Raw genomic sequence first — 22,745 nt, 5'->3', positions numbered from 1 at the left:
TTACATTTTACAGCATTGATGAAGGTATGAATCTGGTATACAATTACTTTGCCTTCGCATCAAAAACATGCTCTCGCCGTAAGCGCTATGACTAGCCAGCCTCCACCACGGGGAGTGTCTTACCGACAACCTCGTGCTACCGCGGCCCCGGACAGGTAAGGACAGACTCGTCCCTTCTATATGGGAAGGCTCACGAGCCACGAGCGGCGTGTGAAACTTTGGTTTGAGCCTGGCTCCTCGTCGCCTCTTGCCGCTACAGAGCCGAAAGTGAAAGAATGCAGCTCGTTTTCCCAGGGATTTGAACAGTTCATCTTCCAGCCCAAAGAAGATGGGGGATAAACCCTTCACCCTGTAGATGCTCTGCCCTGCAGCACCCAGACTAAGAGGAGCGTTGTACTCCCTGGGATCGCTCTGTCCACAGATCGACGACGTGGTACGCTCTGGTGATTCATTCTTCACTGTTAAGCCGTTGATCAAATTCGCACTCTTTGGTATGCCGGGACTAAACGCTTGAATTGGTGGCGGACATTTGGCACTCTGAGGTGTACTAGTTTCTGTTTTTGTCAGGTCTAAATAGCCTTGATCATCAAACAGGTTAACGCCGGACCCTATGCTTAAGCTAGTTCTGTCGGTGAAGGAATCCACTCGTCCATCATAGCCGAGGTCTGCAGGTGCCGAGCACTGGTGCTGGGGCCACGGTCGTTTGCAGTCTCCATGGTTTTCTTTGTCTTCCCCGTTGTCTTCTTGCCCACCTTGAAAAGAGTTCTCTGTCCAGTCCGACTCCTCACTAACAGCGACTGCTGCGTTCATGTCCCTGAGAAATACCACAATGACAGTAATGTTGTCGCTGGAACCGGCATCCCGAGCAGATGCCACTAATTTATGTGCTACCATGCTGCTGTCGCCGTTATTCTCCTTTAGATGGTCAGCCACCACTTTGACTGCCTCATCGGGATTGACTGTGTCATAGAAGCCATCGCAGGCTAAAATGAGGTAGTCTTCAGAGCCATCTAGTACAGTGGAGGCAGAGTCTGCATCCCCACAGATATATGGCTTGTGCTCGGCGTCCCCTGTGGAAAAACAACACACACATACACAAGACCGTGGGTTTGCAGCCACAGCATCTGGAAGCCCTTTTATTAACACAGCGTGGAGCCAATGGCTCTTACCCCAAGTTAAAGAAATTATTTGGAAATTATCCCCTCAAACCGTAGAGACAAAAATAGAGGTCATCGCTCACAGTTCTGTCTTCAGCTGCGTTTCAAATTTTGATCACTAGAAAACTAAAGTTTTTTAATTAAAAAGAAAAGCAAGTCTGAAAAAGGAATTCCAGCGTGTTCTTACCAATAGCTCTGGAGACTGACAGGCTCCCATTCACCCTCCAGGCTCCAAACCAGACCACGCAGCCGCCCAGTGCCTCAATGCGCTTCTTCTCATCCTAAACAGCAAGGCAACACAAGCGTTGTTTGGACAGAGCGCTTAGTACTGCCATCGCGCTCCGAACACTTCAACGAACCCGTGGTGTTTCACATACACAGCATGGTGGAGGCTGCAGACCCCACCAGATGAGAACAAAGGATTTGCACACAAATCCATACCGACTTCCAAAGAAAGCAGGATAACCGGAACGTACACAGCCGCTCCAGGAGACATTGGCAAGGCAACACGCAGCATCCCGACATCCCACATAAAGGCGATACCTGTCAGCTTCAGTGGTAAACACTGCCCCGGTGTATTTAAAACGGGCCATTCTCACCTCTCGATCTGGTTTGTGGGGCTTCATCAGTTCCACAGCTTGGCCTCTCCTCACGAGCATAACCTGGGAGTCCCCAAGCCAAGCCACATGCAGCATATTTCCTCGGATGAACGTCACCACCCCAGTGGTTCCACAACGCAGACTCTGGATAGGGTGGAAAAAAAAAATGCCCCCAGTTTTAGATAAGCCAATATAATTTCAAAGCGTTTTCCTGCTTTAACTTGAGGACAGAACATGTTGCTATTCCCATGCGCAGCCTGTTCCGGGAAGAACACGCAGTGCTTTCACTTACTGCTATGACTGCTCAGTAACAGCCCCTCAGAGCCAGCCTGGCTGAATGCAAGTGATGGATTTTGCCCCGATACTTTCCCTTGCCTTGGGATCGCGTTTCAGAAGCTGGGCGCTGCCAGCGATCTGCCGTGCCACTGGTTTAGTGACGTCCCCTGCCTGTTTCCTATCTGTTGATAGGAATGCATGCATGTTAATGAACTTGGAGGGAGGTTTGTTTGTAAGCATCTCGAGTTCCCTGCACTTCACTCAGCCCTTGCACGAGTTTAGGAGGGCTAGGAGTCAGTTAGCCATTTATTCGTGCTCAATGGAGCTAAGAAAAATGTATGTTGTGGAGATGAGGAAAAAAAAATACCCCAAGGACCAAACCTAGTTAGCATGCGAACATAAGAACAGCAGCAGCATCCTTCGAAATGAACTGGATGTTGTGAGAAGTGGAGGCTGACATCTTTATGGAACACAAAGAAGCCCGCCAGTGGGCACCGGCTCCATGGACTGCGCACGGCCAGCTCTGTGCTGACCCCTGGCCTGTGCTCAGCACAGCACTTGGAGCACCCCTGCTAACAACGACAGAATGTATAGATTAATACTTTTGGAGTCAAGCCCAGGTAACTCAATCACCTCTCTGGCTGCCTTCTGGACAAAGCGCTCATCGGTCACCCGGAAAGCCCGGCACAGTGCCTCTGCCGGGTCGTGCTGAAACATCTCCTGATGGACCATGTTGACATGGAGATGGATGGAGGCATAGATGGCAGCATCCACTCCCCCGTGACCATCAAACACTGCAAAATAAGCTTGCTCTTCTTGGTCCTGTCAATGGAAACACATTGAGAAAACAACTCAGGAGAACGCAATGCAAATAGCTAATTGGATTGTCGTAAAACTTTTGAACTTGAGATTTGTGGTGCCCTCATTAAATTGCACTTAAAGGCAGAGTCTGCACTGGAAAAACAAACTACTCGGACCATCTTCACTTGCATCAGCGGGAAACTTCCACCTTATTGCTGATGAATTCTACCTGCAAACTCCAAGAGATGCCCTGCAAGAATCACCCGTGCAGCGCTCTCAGTGCTCCTTATGTTCGATTTGTTACAATTCAGTCATTCAACTCAAATAGAAAGTGCCATTCTCATCAAATTGTGCAGGAGTTTTTGTGACTGCAAAAACCACAGAGGGAGAAGAACATCCGATACAGTTTGCATGAAGTCTACATCAAGACTGGAATCCACCAGGGATAAAATGCCAGTATAGTTAAAATGTGAAGCCAGCCAGCCTCTGCCTTCACTCTTCTTGTTGTTTTGGGGTTTTTTTTTGTTTTTTTTTGTTTTGTTTTTTTTTTTTTTAAAGTCTAATCCATATCACCTTAGATGCCTGTTTTTTAAAAAAAGTGTTATGTACTCTCTCATCAGATAATTGTGATTACATTCACAAATCAAATACAGGAAAATCACTCATCACGTCAGTTTTCTCAGCTTCCCCCTATCTGTTCAAACAGAGAAACAATGCCGTACCAAGAGACATCAGCTCGTGTGCCTATTCATACACAGAACACACCAACCCACTGTCAGTGCCAATTCAACCTTGACAGCCATCTCAATGACTAGAATATTTGCACATTGTAATTTTTAAGTAATGGGCTCCAACACAAATTGGAATACGAAAGCTGACGACTGACAGGCAAAGGAAACATCTGCCTCTGTTTGCATTAATATCATTTAAAGGCAAGAATGTGGATGGGGCAGAAGATGGTTATTAAAGTGACAAGATATCATAAAGAATCAATTATGCAGCAATCTGATCCTAAAGGTAAATTTCTTGCCACTTTCTTCTATTTGCCATTCTTCAGTGTCCAGTTTTATATCCGAGGAAGAGCAAGCACGAGTGTTTGACCGATGGCCACATAAAGAAATTAATGGAGGGAAGTCTGGCCCCAGTTCCACCAAACTACTCATGGTGCTCCATTCTTGTGTGAACTGCACCCCACTCTCCTATAAGTTTTGTGATTAGTTTATTTATTTATTTGTTTGCTTGCTTTCCTTATTGTTGCTTTTGGCTTCTTCTTCCCAAGAGAAAGGGCTGACAAGCAGCACAGACTCACCCCTGTAGACAACTGGCCTCAGTGATGAACTGTAAGCTGAACCACTTCCTCACCTCCATTGGCAATCCTCTTCTACACCTGGGCGTCTTCAGCCAAAGAGAAGCTCCTACCTTGGTTTATCACATGCTACTACAATGCCTCAGCTGCCACTCACAAAAGCAGGGCTGCGTTCTGCACGACGGCAGGTCAGTCCTTCAGCCACTGCACGAGTGGCTACATCAGGACGGACCAGATACAAAATTTCTTTAGTTAGATGACATTTCACCAGAAGACTGTGAAAATTGCTCTTTTATTCCTCATACCCTACGGAGAAACTGCATGTCAGACTGCTGCTATGCTTACAGAATATCAGCTGAACTAACCTAAGACCAGGTTTGCGTCTTGACTACCAGTTCTCCTCCGGTCCCTCACAGGTATGGCTTTCATTTGCACAGTAGAACACCGCCTCGTTTCCCCAAGAACAGAAACTGTATTTAACGTGTATGTGTCTTCCACGTGATCTCTTTTTACCTCAAGGTTGAAGAGCATGTTGAAGTCTGGGATGCAGACATGCTTGTCTTCCATCTTCCTGCGCATGTTCTTGATGGCATGGATGGATGTCTCGTAGTAGCGGTGGGGCTTTGGCTGGAGTGGAAAGTCTTTCACCCAGTTGCTGCAGATCTCATGCAGTTTGCTAAAAACTAAGCGGGCTAACTTCACCGTCTCAATCTCTGGGGAAGGCAAAAACCACAAATGAAAGGCTAAGGGTGTTATTAAGTGATATTTTTTTTTCTTGCATACATTACAAAGATGAAACAAAACCATTTTAGCCAAGGAGTTGAAATGGATGTCAGCAGGGAAATTCCGGGCTCTGATGCATAAAAAGAGGAAGCCAAAGTCACCATAATCAGCATTCATCAGCAAGCAGCTCATTGTTTGCCTTTTTAACTTCAACATTCCCCCATGCCTTTGGGGAACTCATTTGCAGCATGAAGAAAAATGAAGAGCAAGTATGTGTCCCACAGCATTTGATCCCCTGTGCCGCTCTGCACAGGGTGGTCCAGCTGTGCCACGGCAGCTCTGACAGGGACTTCATCATGGCATAAAGCATCACATACGAAAACCACAATCCATTGCAATGACATATTGGTTTTAGACCAAACTATCTATTCCAAACGCCACTTCACTGCAGAACTGAGGCAATACAGTGGCAAATAATCTACAGAAATTATTATCATTACTTTAAAATGTTTTGGCAGAGTACCCATTTAGCAGTGTACACATACAGGTACCTTCTTCGTTTCATAACATTATTTCCAGATTCCTGACTAGGCTGTGTCAAAGATATCTGCATGAGCAAATGAGAAAACTATAATGGTCTTAAATTTAGGAAAATGCTGAACTGTCACTCCTGAGAAATAGTAATTTTAAAATGTGAAAACTCAGGCACTTGACAATCGTTCTGAAGTTCAGGGCAGGAAAAGAGGATGTAAGAATCAAGAGCCGAACACATCAAAATCTCCTTTTTCATGATCATTCACCAAAGCCAGAGATCTTCAAAGCTAAACATCAGCGATCCATGAATGTCAGTCGTTCCTGGGGGAGGAATGGCCCAAATACAGGGAGCAGAGGGGAGGCTTACAGCATCTCGCAGTTCAAAGAAATTCTGTGAAAAGCCTAAAAGTGGCATTTGCTAGCTTCTGCACTAGGCCTACACAAGGTGTGGACTATAGTGATCAGGGGGCCAAGATCCTTAGGAGCAAGATATATTTGGACCTGTTGGAGTGAGCCCAGAGGAGGCCACAAAGACGCTCTGAGGGCTGGAGCACCTCTGCTAGGAGGACAGGCTGGCAAAGAGAAGGCTTCGGGGAGACCTTAGAGCCCCTTCCAGTCCCTAAAGGGGCTACAGGAGAGCTGGGGAGGGACTCCTGATGAGGGAGTGTAGTGATAGGATGAGGGGTGATGGTTTTAAACTGAAACAAGGTAGATTTAGATTAGATATAAGGAAGGAATTTTGTACACAGAGGGTGGTGAGCCCCTGGCGCAGGTTGCCCCAAGCAGCTGTGGCTGCCCCATTCCTGGAGGTGTTCAAGGCCAGGTTGGACAGGGCTTGGAGCAACCTGGGCCGATGGGAGGTGTCTCTGCCCAGGGCAGGGGGGTTGGAACAAAAAGATCTTTAAGGGCCCTTCCAACCCAAACCATTCGGCGATTCTACGATTGCCAGCTCTGCTGATTATGAGTTGGTTCAAGCTTGATCTGCAAGAGCAGCCATTAAGCTGGAAATAACCTATAAACATAATCAAAAGAAGGAGCCCTAGCTTCTTGATCACACAGCTTTAAAAACAAGTGGTGGAAATCAAATGATTGTGTCATCCCACCACTGCCATAGCAATGGGTACCAATTCCCCCCCAACACCCATACTGCTCTCACTGGTGCCACCAGTAGTCTCTTTGCTGGGTAATATATTTAAAGAGGGAACACATACAGCCTGACATGTCCAAATTATATCTTCCAGAAGTGAAACCTACAGATTTGCTTTTCCATTTTTTTTCCGGTGAGCACGTACAAAGGGACACGGTGTACATTTCAATGTCACGTGGCTGTTACACTTCAGAGCGTCACTCCGAAGGAGGGAGGGAGTGAACCCATTGGCTGTGCTGAGACACTAAACGGCCTTCCCCAGCAGGGAGTGTGCGTAGTGTCAGCATCATCAATAATTGCTCTTGAGGTTAAAACAGGCGAAAGGCCCACAACAGTGAAACCACCCCCTCACAGCTGTAAATTACTCATCAATTGTTAATGCTGCAGCTCTGAGCCAGAGCTGACTCAGCTGTCATTGTGGTTGTGTCATGGAGAATTTAATTTCCCTCCTGCTGCTCCAAAATCCCCAGCGTTGGAAGTAGAGCTTAATTGTACCGCAGCTAGTGGGAAATCCAGCTCATGCATTATTGTTCCCACAGACGACTGACTTCTTTTAGGGCAAAGTCAGGGTAGAAAGAATACCAGTAACCAAATCCTGCTTTTTAGTACCTAAATTTTAACACCTTTCTTGAAAATGTGGACAGTGTGACAACAGGGATCAGCACCCGGGTCAGTAGACATGTCATAAAGCCAATGACCAAGGTTGTCCTTAATCTAAGAACTCCAATTTCGTACTAGTCAATGACTTCTTTGTGTCTTGGTTATAGTAATCTCCTCTCCTAGTACCTGGAAAGACTGGGCAGTGGGACTTTGCAATTTGCTTTGTGAAGTCTGCTGGATATTTTAGATACTTCCACCATGTAACGCAGTCCTACTATCCGGGCTCCTTTGGTGGTTCGTTAACAATGCTGAACCCCCACATGAATATCTTCCTCCATGAAAAAGATAACTAAACGTTCTTAACCTGACCTTTCACAAAGGAAATCAAAAGTCCTTCAGTTCTCATGGAAGCGCTCTCGCTCCTCTCCAGTTTAACGGGAAGAGAAGAATCAGTCACAGCCGATGACTCTCAGATTCTATTCTTGATATCCAATGACACATGGTCACCCTCAAAATATCAGGCCCATATTCTTGCATTCCTACATTCGTGGGCTCAAAACACTTTTTCTTCTTTTAAGATTAGCATTCTTTTCTCATGAAGCTTCTAATTTCCTTTCCACCAGCACACCAATAACTGCTTTTACCAGTCCTAGGCATGCAATATGATATGTCACGTTGCACTACTCAGACTGAAATGTGTCACTAAGGAAATTTGGAGTAATTTTTTTTCTTCTAGCAAATTCAAACTTGAGGCAAATCAGGTAAATGTCTCCTTGTATTATACAGAGTAAAAATCTTCCTGGATTAATAAGAAAAGATGACATAGAACTGGATATCAAAACCAGACAGCTGCATTCAGCTTGGTTTCGCATTCTGCAGCGGTCCAAACATCATTAGGATAAACAGTGAACTCTGAGCACAAAACTTCAAGATGTAGAAATCCCATTTTCATCTCCTGCTACAGTTCCCTTTGTTTTCTTACAAAGTATGAAACTGTCCCTCTATGGTACCAGCTAGGGCACTCATCCGTCACAGTAACTAGCCCGGGGTTCTCAAAGGACTCCTACCAAGAAAGTTAGCTAGAACGCAGTTACCTTTTGCAATGAACTTTCCTTCACTCGTGCGTGAACCCCCCTGGGTTTTTTAATGGTTTTCTTAGCCAAACCTTGCATCACTTGAGCTAATGCTCCATTTCAAAAATTACCATTTATGGTATATTATTTGAAATTGCAGTATTCATATGAAACCATTGCTTTATTACAGTCCAGAAAATGTTCTCTCTCTCTTCCTCTCTCTATCTTCATATTTTAACATTTTCATTGCACCTGTAAAGGTGTATTTTATTTTCAAGTACCTTTGTTATGACAATTCACCTCAACATACTGCAGCTGGAGTCATATTTTTAGCGCCTGCTATAGCCCATACATATATCAATCTGTGTTTGCATTGGTGTATTACAGATTTAGATATATTTAAATGGCAATTTCTGTAGGTGTGAAGGTTTTGTGGTTTTCTTTTCTTTTTCTTTTTTTGTTGAACTCTTTAGATATTCTGTGTGGAGGCTTAGTCAACATTTCCTTGGAGACTGTCAAATATTTATGCAAGTCTCAGAGATCTCAATTTGGAATTAATGAAGGCTGCTCAGCCAGAACAATGACAAATCTATTCCATTTACCTGCTCAGCAGGAGGAGGCAGCAATACCTACAAAAAGGGAACCCGTAGCATGTTTTTCTTTTTCTCAGGTTTCCGAAGACCTCTGAGAAATATACCAGAATTTTCCTTTTTGAAGAGCCAGATTTATATCTCCTACTTATCCCCTAAATAATTTACTTATATTTTGTCAAAAAAGGAGGGAATGGACAAAGTGGTTTAGTGAATGTATTTTCAATATCGAAATGACAGATTTCTTCTCAATACATGTGAGAAACATTGTTGTTCATTGTAACGAGTGCCCCAGTAAGTTTTTCAAGGCTATTTAGTTCAGCAGAATCCTGAAACTATCTACGGTGCATGGCTTTGAGCTGGACGCTGTGTTAGCCAACACAGATAAATGGAGAAAAGGAAATTTTCCTTTTAAGCATGAAATATCACCTTTACACTAACCTTTGCTAAACCAAAAAAAAAAATAAATTAAAAGCCATGGTATAAACTATATTGACTGAAATAATTCAGGATTAAAGTTTCTCTTCCCACATATATTTGACTTTGCTCTAACGATGGAGGACAACTGGCACGTGCCAGCAAGCAGGAGGACCACATAGTCTAAAGCGCATATAAAGAAATTCAGGGCCATCAGATACAGTCTTATGAAGCTGCACTTAAAAGAAAGGAGTAATTTCACCTGGTCTTAGGAGAAAAATTTGATATAAGACTCAAGTACAGCCAGAGAAAGGCATTTAAAAATAGAGAAAGAATTCAATAGTAAAAGTTGAAACTAGACAAGATTCAAAGATGAGAAAGCTTTGACGAAGAAATTAGCCACTAGCTCTATCACAAGTGGTGCCGAATTCTTCATTAATCTTTTTACATCAATATGGAATATTCCTCGTTTGGCTAGCTGGTTGAAAGAACTAACTTGAGGAAAATCTAGTACCATTCAAGTGGTGAGACTAGATGGATCACTGAAGTCAATGCTGACTTAAAAAAAAAACAAACTATGAATTATCTGCAAAGTGTTCCAGTATGCAGTGTAAATGAAAGATCCACACCATATAAAATTGTACATTATCATGCACAGGTGTACTTACGTATGATCCCATCTGCGTTGTCCACATGCTTTGGTAAGTAGTGTGCTGAAAGATCACTCTGAAGGACTTCATCTGAAGTTGCTCTAGCTAAAGCAGCAGCCAAAAATGAAGGGCAATTACTGGAGGGGGGGAAAAAAAAAAAAAAAGATATTGAAAGATATTTTCATCTGATTTAGCAAGGTAACTTGCAGTCAAGGAAACACAGAACAATACTTTTCTATAAACAAACAGGAATCTGAACCAAGACTTGTAAAACTTCCAATCTACTTTGCTAGACAGCACCACAGCCCTCCAGGAAGAGCTCAAACTCACCATAGGGATTTTAGTAACCCTGTTTCACTCTTATGTTCCCTGTTTATTAAGTTTTAATGTTCCATTTCATAAACCCTATTTAAATGCTTTTCAAATCTAGACTTGAGCCACTCTGCAGCGTCTGTCATGCAATCCTTGCTTAGTGCACATTTTCTACACGCGCATTATACACTTTCATCTTAAGCTCATTCTGTCCAGTTTCTCCTAAGAACTGCAGTCAGGTTTCCAAAGGATAAGAGAAGTCCTCAGTTTTCAAAGTGTCCAAAACCTCACCAAGGGACACCTAAAGTTAAGGCAAACCCATAGGAAGTATGACGTTGATGTGCATAAGGTTAAAAAGCTCCCTTGTGAATGATCTCTATCACGAGTAAAGTGGCTTTAACTCACTGTAGCTTAATTAAGCCTGATATCTCCCAAGGTTAATTAATCTATAGCAAACCAAGGCCACTTTAATGTACATCCTCTCATTCAAGAGGAGTTTAATACCTCTTAATTTATGCATATGTATTTCCCATCGGTCTGCCTTAACTTCTCCAGGTGCCTCTTGCTGACACAGCCTGAAACTTCCAGCTTCCATAGTTACCATCTGGGTAACAATGTCCTGCCTAAGACATTTCTACCACTGCAGGATCACACAGAGACACACGAGTTAATTTCAGTCTCAGAAACCATCCACCAACAACAGAATTCTGCGTCAGCTAGGCCAGGGAACAGGTAATGAGCACATATACTCCCTTAACCTATGTCCTCCGCTTATGCCCGGTGAGCCTGTTCGCATGCTTTTAGCACGGTTGGAGGGGGGGTGTTAGCCCAGAAGCATCAGTCCAACCACATCCAGAGCAGAAAAACTTCTACACACCAAACCGGACTTGTCAGACTTCGTTCTGGAACCTGGGAAGCACATGGCAACTACCACTTGCGTTCACATTTGGTTCACTGCCCAGGAAAGCCAACTGCCATCCTAAATTGGCCCACATGCCATTGCTTCAGCAGTGAAATCTGAATTCCAGAAAAAAATCAGATTCGCTACACTTGGGTAGATTCTTGATACCAAATGCTGCTATAAACAGTAAGATTATGTAACAGGTTTAGAAAACGTACACAAAGTAAGTCCTCCAACCCTCATTATTTGCTATCCACCATATCTATAAATAATTTAAATATAAGATTAGCAATAAATAGCTTTGTCCCAGTGACAAATTGCCATGAGACAAGCTCTGAGCCTTGAAGGTACAGAGAACGCCACTCGAACGGCGTTACTGCACCATCAGTAAGAGTATTTCCTAGAATTAGCAGCCGAGTATTCTGCTCACGCAGCACCTCCAAGCCTCAGCGACGTGCGCGCTAATGAAGCACGACTGCTGGAGGAAATCAGCTGTCTTAGGACTGGCTCTTCCCCGCACAACACAGGAACTCTGATCCTATTTACATACAGCACTGCCCAGTGGTAAGAGTAATCAGCAAGAGGAAAACACACCGGGACCTCCTTTACTTCTGGTGCGCGTAGAAGATTATTTTCTGTCTAGTCTTGTCTGCCTTTATTTAGCTCACAAAGAACAGCTTTTTCATTTCTATTATTAGCTCCGATACTCCAGAGCAGGGATACTCGTTAGTGTTCATGTTCTATGCGACTTCCATGTTACAACAAAAGCCAGAGATTGCGATGCCGGGGATAGCATGATTATGCCGGCAGCTCACGGCACCGTGAGAACAGTGTTGTGAAAAAGCACAGAGAAAGGTTAAGGTTCAGCCTAAATAACCCACAGCAGAAGAATCCACGCTGAAAGCATTCACACCACCAGCCAGCCCCAGCTCGCCTCAGGCACGAACATCACAGGCTGCGCCAGCACCTGGAGCAAGCTCAGCTTGTTTCCCAGTCCCTTCTTACCCTCACCAGCTCAGCGCCTAAACTCTGTAGGGAAACCAAAGCTGGTTTGTGTCACTTATAAACGGGCCTTCAAGGATGTCCACCGGTGGGCAAAGAGGGAACCTGGTTAAGAACGGAGGCAACGACGGTTGCTAAAATAGAGAGTCAGGACCTAAACAGCAGAGAAAAAATACCTCCCGACGCGCGGAAGCTCTGCCCTGCCTGGGCTGGGAAGGTGGGAAGGCCACGTCTATGGAGACCCAGAGCCATGAGCATTCATATCTGAAATTTCAGATATTATTTTAAACGTAGTGACAGATTACAAATTCGAAAGATGCATTTACAGCGTATGTAGCTGGTCAGAGTATTTCCCCCATCAGCTTCAAATGCTATTTACATGTCCCTACAGCCAACGCTGGCAGTTTGGCACAGCAGCTCTTTATCTAGCCAAAGAGTGCATTTCCATTACAATGCTAAACCTACACAAAAAGCTGCTGAAGATGTTATTAGATAAATTAGAGGATTTTAAGTACATCCTTCCTGATTCTCTGGCAGCGTGGGTGTGTTTAGAACACCCACAGTTGCATTGCAGCAATCCTGGAATAACTTCGCTAAGGTAATAAATCAAGCCTAAAAGTGGGCCGTTTCCATCAATTAAGTTTGAGAAAAACAGTCTGAAGTGGGCTTAACTCAGCCCACGTATTATTATGTTACCGGCTTAACGCACAACTCTGCTCCTTCCTGATAGCATTAAAGCAGTGAAGACTTTCCAAACATTTCTCTGAGCTATTCCTCTGTGCTCTAAATCTAATATAAGGTCTCCTACTAAAAAAAGAGATGGCAAATTTAAAATTCTTATTGCATGAAAGTTCACCATTGGGGTTTGAGTGACTTTTCCATTTCGACGGAAAAAGTAGAGAAAACAAATCTGCCGAAGGCTTTCCTTCTCTGTCTGGCCACTCTTTGTCCTAATAATAACAGCTGCCTGCCAAAGAATTAATTGCCCTTGACATTTGTTCATCACAAAGCTCCTTATGTAGCCGTTACAGGACTATGCCATGTAAGCAGGGAAGTGACCAGATGCAGACAGATGACTTCCTCTTCCTGATTAGCACAACTCAAAATTTACTTCTCTTACTTGGCTCCTGAGAGGACTTGAGTTGAATTACTTCTCCCCTTCAAGCAACGGCAGACTGCACTGGAGGTTTTTTTCACTTCTTGTAAAATAGATTAGATGTTGAAGTCAAACTGCTCTCAGGACACTTCATTATTGTTCCGCCAAGGCAAATGAAGAATCAGGTCCAGGATCTTTGGTTTTAACCACAAAAGCGATCATTCAGGCGAGCACCTACAGCACCCCACAGAACAGCGAAGACCCTCAGCCTTTGCCACGCTGGTGGTCCTCACCTGCCCTCGCATCTTCTACGCAAAACAAGGAGTAGCAGACAGGATCCACGGGCACACGGGAGGTGTGTTGCGTCCTGCTGCTGGCGTAACTAAGGATTACCTGTTGGCTGCTGAAAATAAATTCTTATGCCACATTCAAGATGCTGAAATGTTATTAGTCATTAAGTTATGACAAATTAAAACTGGGAGGGCACGATCTTGTTTAGCAGAGAGCCGAGAGCTAGAATGCCTATGCCTATTCATAGCCATGCCACTAATTCAGCAGCTGACCTTGGACGAGTCACTTCACCACTCAGACCTTCCGATTCCTCATCTACAAGCAAGGGATGATAATGTCATTCCCTGGGGGAGAGGAAGAGAAGGAGGAAGGCTGTAGAAGTCTTAATTTGGTGTTTGCAAAATACTCTGAGATTTCTAGATATGAGCACAACTGAAGGGAATAATATCACGATGATAGTGGGAGATATTTTCGATCTATACAAGATTTATGGAGCTTTCATACTTTTTTCTCATTCCATATTCTCTGTTCTCATACGCTGTCAGAAGAGCTAAGTGGAATACACGGACAAACAACATCTCTAGTCAGGCAGGTTTAGTCTGATGCGGGCGGCTAACTCACAGTCATGAACAACTCCACGAAGTAAACACATTTTTAGAAAAGCTGATGCATCTCAAAAGGGGAAAACCACGAAAGAAAGACATCAAGTTCTTAAAAGGTGGTAATGCTGGTGTTCCTGGAGCATTAGCGCTGCTGATGGGAAAATGATGCTACAGGCACATCATTGCCCCCCACCAAAATACACAATCGAGTGCCACCAGTGCTGAAAATGCTTAACGCTGTCACGGTCTGGTGTAACTGATGAGGCATCGCTAACCCAAACAAAGCAGGAAAAATGGACCGAAACATACTGGTGCCTTTCAAAGGCCAAAATGGTCAGTAAATCACAAAACAAACAGTGTTCCTATTACCTCAAGAATCCCCTGACACTACAGAACAGCAATTGTTTAGTTGGAATGAAACATGATTTAACTAGAAACGCTATTCAATCAGCTGAAAACACAAAACAAATCTACAGGCAAATAGTATAAAGCATCGTATATAGTTTCACACAGCGATCCAAGACCAAGAACATGACCTGAAAAGAACCAAGTACAGCACATTCCCATAAGGTCTATAATTTACTGTGTTAGTAAAAGACTTTGTAAGGATGACAAGCTAACTGCACCCTTTCCAAAAGACATTACACTAGGGATGCAGTTTGGTAAACACTCCTGTGTTAATGTGGCCTGTTGCAAGTTCTTGTTAGAAAGCAAGTTTTGCAAGATTCAATTTAAGAAAAACCTCATTTGTCCCCAGCCTGTATTTACAAAACACTCCACAGTCTCCTGAGACTTCTTCCAGATGGAGCTTCTGATACAGCCTGGAAGCTCTTTGAAGAAGCCTTTCAAGTCTCTATTATTGAAAGTTCCCATGCTGTGAACTGCAGCAGTAATGAGTAGAGACATTCTTTGGGAAGATCCTCTGGCTCCTTACCCAGCCCTCCCTTCAGCCGCCTGCTGTGTCAGTGGCCATCCAGAAAGACATGGGACTAGCTGAGGGGCTTTTGTCTGGCTCCTAACTCCTGTGAGTCAGGCAGGACCCAGAGAGGAACAGTCTGTTAAGCAGTCCTTAGACCCCAAAATGATTACAGATGTGTCTTCTAATTATGCCAAGCGAATGCTATTTCCAGCTCCTGTCTCTGCAGGTTCTCCTCTCCTTACTCACAACGCATCGCTCTCCTGCGAGCTCACCGCTCTGCTCCGACCCGGGCGGTTCTGCTGCTTCGCACAGCTGGTGGAAGTCTTGATGCTGATTTTAAGCCTGGTCATGGTGGACGAATGAAGTATGGTATTTTTCCAAACACACGGTGAAACCCTGCACTAGATTTTAGCTGCTGCAGTGAGTTACTAAAAAAAGCCAGCACACACGCACAAAAAAAGAAACAAACAGAAAAAACAATGCACCTTTTAATAGATTGCATAACCAAAGCTCCTTGAGAAGTCATTTGAGCTGGCAGTGTTGAGACAGTAAAGATGCTTGATAAATCTGTTTGAAGAAGCTGAAAATGTGCTACACAAGGAAGCTGCTATCTATAGGCTTCACAGAGACAGCTGCCTGGTCAGATCCAAAATGATTCTGTCCTTGTGGTGACAGTTGGAAGCAACAGAAATATAATACACAACCATTACAAAAATATACTCTTTCTGATGTGCTCTACCACATATTCTATTACAGACACTGTGGTGATATTTCTTTGTGCTCACTGCCATATTCTAGAGTATGATCAAGTTTATATAGATATTTTCCTGTGGTTAAGTCTATCTTAACTGGACATTAAAAAAAACCAAACACAAACCAGAGATGCACTACACATCAGACAACATCTTCAACACCTGGATTAAGATGCTTCACACACCAATCAGACTTTCAGTATTTATGGCTGTATTTATTTTGTAATAGCTGTATCTTACTTGTCAAAGCATTTATGGAGGCTATGGTCTCAGAAATGTCCTAAAGAGAGAGAGAATAAAACTTATATGAAGCTCATATTTGACAGCTATGACTAAGATAGGTAAAAATACTTTGGAGACTCAATTTTAAAATAATCACCTTAAAAAAGAAACACACCAAACCCACAACAATCAAAAAATGCCTTTAGAAATGACCTGTTAACTCTCACTTGTTAACCACTACAAGTCAAAGACATTGGTTTTGACTTATTCATAAATTAAGATCTAATCTGAGATAGAACTATTCAAATGTTTTCATCATTTGTAATGAGATACTAAGAGTCAACAAAATGCTCTCTCTAGTAAAGGATATGTGAAATAGGTATGAATGGAAACCTCTAGGAAATCATGTTTGGTGATCAGATGGGAAACATTTGCAAAACCACAGAACTCAATTAGAGTGCGCTGGCACTGATCCCATCAAAGGCCTCAGGTGCTGCACTCATCCGTCAGGGGGTTTGGATTGGATATTATACACAAGGAAGTCAAGAAAGTGCTGTGCTGCGTGGCACATCAAACCAATTAAAAAAAAAAAACCAAAAAAAAACAAGGCAGAGAGAGCAAAATTAAAACACTGGCAAGATGCTGAAAAAAATAAATGAAGAAAAAAAATTGCTCACGAAAGCGTGATTGCAAGAGCATGGTTTATATATCTTTTTATCCGACTGCTTAAGAGACCTGGCTGCAAAGGGATATCCCACCTCGCTTCCCCAGTCGGACGCCGCAGGCGAGCGCAGATTCCCAGCCGCTGAGGTCCAGAGGCAGCTGGCACTAGATTTGTCAACGGATGCCAAATCCATGCTCAGGCCCCTTTCCAGCTACGTACACACACGCGCTCAACCTCTCTCGCACCAACGTGTTTCCGAGCACATCTAACACAGGCTTCCTAGCACACTGCTGCAAACGTCTTTCTTGCCAGAAGTTAACGAAAGGCCAAGTAAGAGACGCGACGCCAGCGGGAGCAGGGAGAGCAAGCCCAGGCGCCCCGCAGATGTGCTCGCTCTGCCCCCGGCTCCCCGCTCCAGCAGGGCTGGGTCCCTCTTTTACCTGCAAATCCATCTGTTTCACAGGACAAACCGCACACGCTGGGAACTGGGCAGGGGCCGTCCCTCCGGCTCTGCCAGACGGACCCATCAGAGCTCAGCCCGCCCTGCCCCTACCTTGGGGGGGGCCATTCTCAGACACTCTGCCGCCAGTTTTCAGAAAATTGACAGCTATTCAGTTATCTTCCAGACTTTAACCCATCTTTTGAGTTTGATTGAAACTGGCCTGCAAGGCCAAGCTTATCAGTGGGAGGAACCCTACGGGCAGAAAGACTGAGCAAGCACAAAAGCCTTACAAACCAGACTTCCGAAAACCACTTCTCGGAAAGATGCTTTTGTTGCCCAGAGAAGCTGTGGCTGCCCCATCCCTGGAGGTGTTCAAGGCCAGGCTGGACGTGGCCTTGGGCAACCTGGTCTAGTGGGAGGTGTCCCTGCCTGTGGCAGGGGGGTTGGAACGTGATCTTCAAGGTCCCTTCCAACCTAAACCCTTCTATGATTCTGCACTACTAGAATTTTGTCTGACAATACAGGTCATTAAGGGAAACCCTTGACTTTTAACATACTGACTTCAACACATGAATTAGACTGAGATCTCTAACCCGTTTTCTGCTGCGTAGTGAGTCACTACGTCCTTTCTCCGGAGGGGTAAGTGCACATGACAGCACATAAAGCTAACAAAATGTAAGCTAGACAAAATAAAAAGGTCACCTTTGTCTCTTTGATGAGGTACAATGTCACGAAGGCTGGTGTATATTTGAAAAATAAATGGTTGCTGACCACAAGCCACTCATAAGCATTTGTGATTTAATGACTGTCACTAAAAAACAATTGACATGGAAGGGGTGAACTGTGAAGAATCCAAACGACATAAAACAGCTCCTACAAAGCTACTCTGCTGAATAGATTGTCTGTATATTATCTTTGAAACCTAATTCTATGATTTCTCTAACTCATTCTCACAATATGGCAGTTCTGAGGTTACTTATATTTCAGTCTCTGTAGAGCTGATGCTACCTGCGTTAAAGGCTGCTTTTAAAATGACAGAAGTCGTCTACTATAACATGAACAACCCTTAAAAACCCAAGATGAATCTTCCAGGAGCTGAAAGCCAAATTACTGCAAGAAATTGAATTCCCAGAAGTGACTGTAGGATAGTTTTCCTCATTATATCAAAGAATTGAAGATAGAAAGTTTGCTGTTGAAAATCATATTCCAGGACTAGAGTCCTCACAGCCGTATTATATCCATCTGTTATTAAAAGAAAGGTAAACCTAGACTTTGAACAAATGCAAAGAGAAACTATTTTATTACAGAAATGGACCAGAATCCGTGAACCTCAGTTACAATACGGAGGCCTTCGGAATGTTTCTATATAGCAGTCTCCCCCTATCTAAATCAGAATCATTTCTGTCTGAGCAGCAAGATTCTGAGGGATTGGACAGTCTTTTATTAAATTTTAATTACTGCTATAAAGTGCATTTTACAAAATTATAAAAATATTAGTATAAAATTTTAAAAATACCAGCAAGATACATATTTGATGGACATTTATTATAAAGCCTAGATCTCTAGGGCTCAGCTACGCAAAAGCAAACACACAGTTAAAAAAATAGTATCTGTATTTACCTTCTTATTAAATAACCAAAATAAAGATGGTTTATTGGAATTACCCAAACATGTGACTTTCAGGAATTTATACTGAGATAAAAGATCCTTCTGGTTTTTGTTGTTACAGTTTTACAGGGATTATCTTGCATATTTACACGGTGCATTCCCTGTTCCAACAGAAATGCTCAGCAAGAGTGACATGCATACCTCGTAACCAGAGTCTTCTGAGCGCCATTCCAAAAACCAGTCACTGCCTGCTTAGCATCCCCGGCTCTGGAATGGTAAAGAAGCCTCCATCTATGCAAGACACATGCTTACCTGAAGAAGTACATTTCTTAACTGGAAATCCAATGCCAACAACAGTTATCTCACAGTGAGTTTCTCTGCTAGACTGAGGCCTGTTTAAGAGCTCTACAGGACATAAAAAATGTCATTGATTTTTCTCTCTTTGGCTCTCAGTCAACTTGAAAGTCAGCATAATTCAATATCTTTCTACTAGTTCCATTAGCAAAGAAAGGAATCCATGCTTCAATCTACGCTGCCTTATTGGAAAAAGTAATTTAATTTTACATCTGAAAGTGTGCCAACATCAGCATAAAACTGTACACAATATACATAAAATTTAATTTATAAATTCTGTATTTTTTCAAGCCAGAATGAGATGCTGTCTAAAATCAATGAGAGTGTCCCAACTTGCTCTGAAGATATTTACATATATTCTTTTTATTTCAGGTATTTTATGTTCTAGTCAGAGTTTTTGATGATTTTTCTCCTTACTATAAAATTTAATGACATACTATCTAGAGAAGTTCATGTTGCAGAAAACCTTGTTACAGAGGGCACGCTTTGCCCCTAAAAGTTCGGGCATATAATTTACTCACCACTGACTCATGTCCTATTTTTTCTTGCTGTTAAAATAAACTTTCATTGATACTTCCTTTAACCTGAAGGGATATACCATCGAAATTTGATGTGTCCAGAAATAAAATTTAAATACGAATCACCCAATGCAGAGCATCTATTTTATTTCAGATCAGATTAACATGCCGAAGTCCTCTGATTACTAGTCAAAAAGAAAAATACCTTGTGCTGTTATAGTTAATGACTTAATTTCCAACAAATGAAACGAAATGCTACCCAGCAGCACATACCGCTCTCCTCATTTATGTCTCTACTGCAGGTCATCATTAAGGCAAACAAATGTAAAATGACTTCTTTAGAAAAGGGTGAAGACAACGAATCTACAGTCCCTGTTCAAGTGAACAGCTTGCAGTAACACCACACAGAGCTAGTCCCCAAATCACTGTGATTGTACTGTAGTATTTGTCTCCATGTAGATGAGAGAAAATAAAAGCCGTGGGCCAGGATTTTCAAATGACATTTGATCACTTAACTTCTTTCAACCCATTGAACAAATATCAAATATAAAGCAAAACACACCCCAGAAGATTTATGAGCACTGAGTCAGCAGAGAATGTTCTCTCGCTCCCTTCTCACTCTCGTGAAACGCAGTTCATCATACAAATGGCTTGGGTGTTTATGCCAGATGTAAGATTAGATAATTAGTCATCTGAGTCCTGGATGTCAACTCTTTTGTGATACAAAATTTATTCCAAATGCACCATTTATAATCAGTTGACTTGCAAAAGCATTCTGGTGTTATACAGTAATACATCTTACGATGTACAGCCAAATATCTGCCACTCCATAGTAACGTATTCTGTTTCTACTGTAGCGATACTCTGCCTGATCTTAGCCCTTCCAATGACTTAATTTTTTGTTTTGCAAAACAGGGATAATGATATTGACCTTTGGAAAGCCATTTCAACTCTAATGATGAACAGTACCAAGAAGGGCTGGGTATTATTAATTAACCCTAAACCAGGAATGGAACAAGAGAACAGCAATTCACTCGCACTGATCACCAGAAAATACTGCTGCTCTTTTACCTTCTTTCTCTTGAGCATGACATGCAGGATAATCAAATTAAAAGCAAACATGGAAAGACTATACAGTACCTTTAAAATAATTTTACAGATAAACATATAACTACAAGTCGCTTCAAACATTATACAGCGGGGCAAATTAAACATTTTATTGGAACCTCAATTTCAAAATTACTGACATCGATGCACACAGAACAGGACACCAGAGGGGTAAATTGGCCTCAAAGATCAGGGTGTGCACTCTTCTAAAGGAATAAAACTTTACTTACTCTGGAAAGATCACATCCTAATTCCCACTGGCACTTGTCCTTCGCAGAATTGCAAAGAATATTGGTGGGTTTAGGGTTTTAAGCTTTTTTCTTTAAAGGATAATCAAAATGTTTTAGCTATTCTGTTTCACGTTAAAGTCCCTAATGCATTCTGTTCTACTGAGCCACATAGTTATTTCAGTCATTCTTAATAAATAACAGTTGCCAGTAGTAGTTAAGCCAACAGATCTGAATTATTTATAGTGTTGAGGAACAGAACGGCAGATAAAATGCATTAGGGCTTTCAGTTGTTCTTGCCTGAACGACACAATGGCAGCCTTTAGATGTTTTTCCACAGGCTGTAAAATATTCTGCTTCCAATCCTGGTTTAAAAGATTTCCTGAAGAGACAACAGCCAAACCTACTGCTATCCATCTTCAATAATCACATTCATGAAGAGCAGGTAAGAGAGTCTTCCAAATACAGTACATTATTTAAAAAAAAAAAAAAAAAAGAAAAAAAGAAAAAAAAAGAAAAAGGCACAGCCTTTTATTTGATTAACAAGTCACATTCAAACTGCTATTTAGTATTATTAGCCAGAATGTATTTATTTAGATGTTATTTAGCATGGCTCTGTACCTTCCATCTAAAAGCACCTCATAGTGTCGCACTCAGTTTTTCCTCTTCTCCTTTGCTTATAATCCCTCCTCCCTTCAGCGAGAAAAAAAGCACAGATATCTTCATTTTACAATGGCAAATCTGACTTCACATTCAAGGGTGGAACATGGAAATCCCAAGTCCTGTCTCTCCTCTATGCCTCTTTTCTAAGAGATCACATCATGAACACACAAAAAACAACAGGGACAGAAATTATCTTGACAGTACTTGACAAATTACGTTAAACAGAGTTGCTGAGTTTATGCTCTTTGTGGCTTAAAAGATGCACTCAAATGTCTGTCTTGATAGACTGATGGGATAACGTGCCTCTGCTGAGCTACGTCTGGGTAGAAATTTGGGGGAACATCTCACTTTCCCACCTTGTACTGACATCACAGGGGATTGCACCAGCGTGACATTCACTATACACAATCGATTCACAAGGAGAACCGTGCCCACAAATGACAAGGAGAGATTTATACTCAAATGCTGTGGAGAGAAGAACTGGGGGAGTAGTTACAGCAACATAAGCTTAAACCAAACAGTTTTCCTTTTTTAGTTCACCTTCCGCTTTCTATATGGTTCTATTTACAGCAGGAAATGCTGCAAATTGTAGCATCTCTAAGGAGTAAAAAGAAGAAAAAAATTAAAACCTGGAGAGGTAAAAACACAGACAAACTTCCTACTACCAAATACTAAAGAAATGGGGAGGGGGAGGGGAATAGCACTTTCAGGCCATGTCAGGATATTAAGGCATCTGCACTGGCTCCCTCCCATGTCAGACTGTAGGAATGAGCCACAGTATCCAAACTGTCAAGCAGGCTCAAGTGACAGGGATCTCTGTGCTTCCTCACTCCCCCTTCCTTGGCTTAGCTTCCCCACCTCTCCCAGTTCAGAGACTTACTTAAAATCGGCACTCTGGTTTTACTGAGACGGTTGTATTGAAGATGCCATATGTCACAGGACTGACCATGCTCAAAAGATGAAGAATATGGCTTTTGCTTTGGGTAGAGCAGGTCCTGAGCCTCCGTAACATACAGCTTGCCTGCAGTATGTATCTATATATAGCTCTTTTTGCGCACAAAGACTATATGAATTGATGCTGAACAAGCTGAGGATTTCAAACAAGTCTGCAGTGCTGTAGCCTCTCTCCTGAAAGGTACAGTGAATTATTTAAAACTTGGAAAACGTCCTAAAATTATTTCCAGCACCGTTT

General features: G+C 42.6%; 1 protein-coding gene across 1 annotated transcript in view; it reads right to left on the bottom strand.

Annotated features, from left to right (window-relative positions):
- PPM1E (protein phosphatase, Mg2+/Mn2+ dependent 1E) overlaps nucleotides 1-22,745 on the bottom strand; it is a gene marked incomplete at its 3' end in the record, with an annotated part of 66,025 nt that continues 43,280 nt past the window's right edge. The window contains exons 2-7 of the mRNA XM_082493289.1: nucleotides 9,892-10,010; nucleotides 4,653-4,852; nucleotides 2,666-2,854; nucleotides 1,757-1,900; nucleotides 1,345-1,438; nucleotides 1-1,070 (exon numbers count right to left, since the gene is read on the bottom strand). Of these exons, the coding sequence (XP_082349415.1) occupies nucleotides 1-1,070; nucleotides 1,345-1,438; nucleotides 1,757-1,900; nucleotides 2,666-2,854; nucleotides 4,653-4,852; nucleotides 9,892-10,010 (1,816 nt within the window). The remainder of the gene's footprint in view (nucleotides 1,071-1,344; nucleotides 1,439-1,756; nucleotides 1,901-2,665; nucleotides 2,855-4,652; nucleotides 4,853-9,891; nucleotides 10,011-22,745) is intronic.

The sequence above is a fragment of the Vanellus vanellus genome, assembly GCF_965231255.1.
Source record: "Vanellus vanellus genome assembly, chromosome: 19".
NCBI lineage: Eukaryota > Metazoa > Chordata > Aves > Charadriiformes > Charadriidae > Vanellus > Vanellus vanellus.
This window is presented reverse-complemented; position numbering and strand designations above follow the sequence as displayed.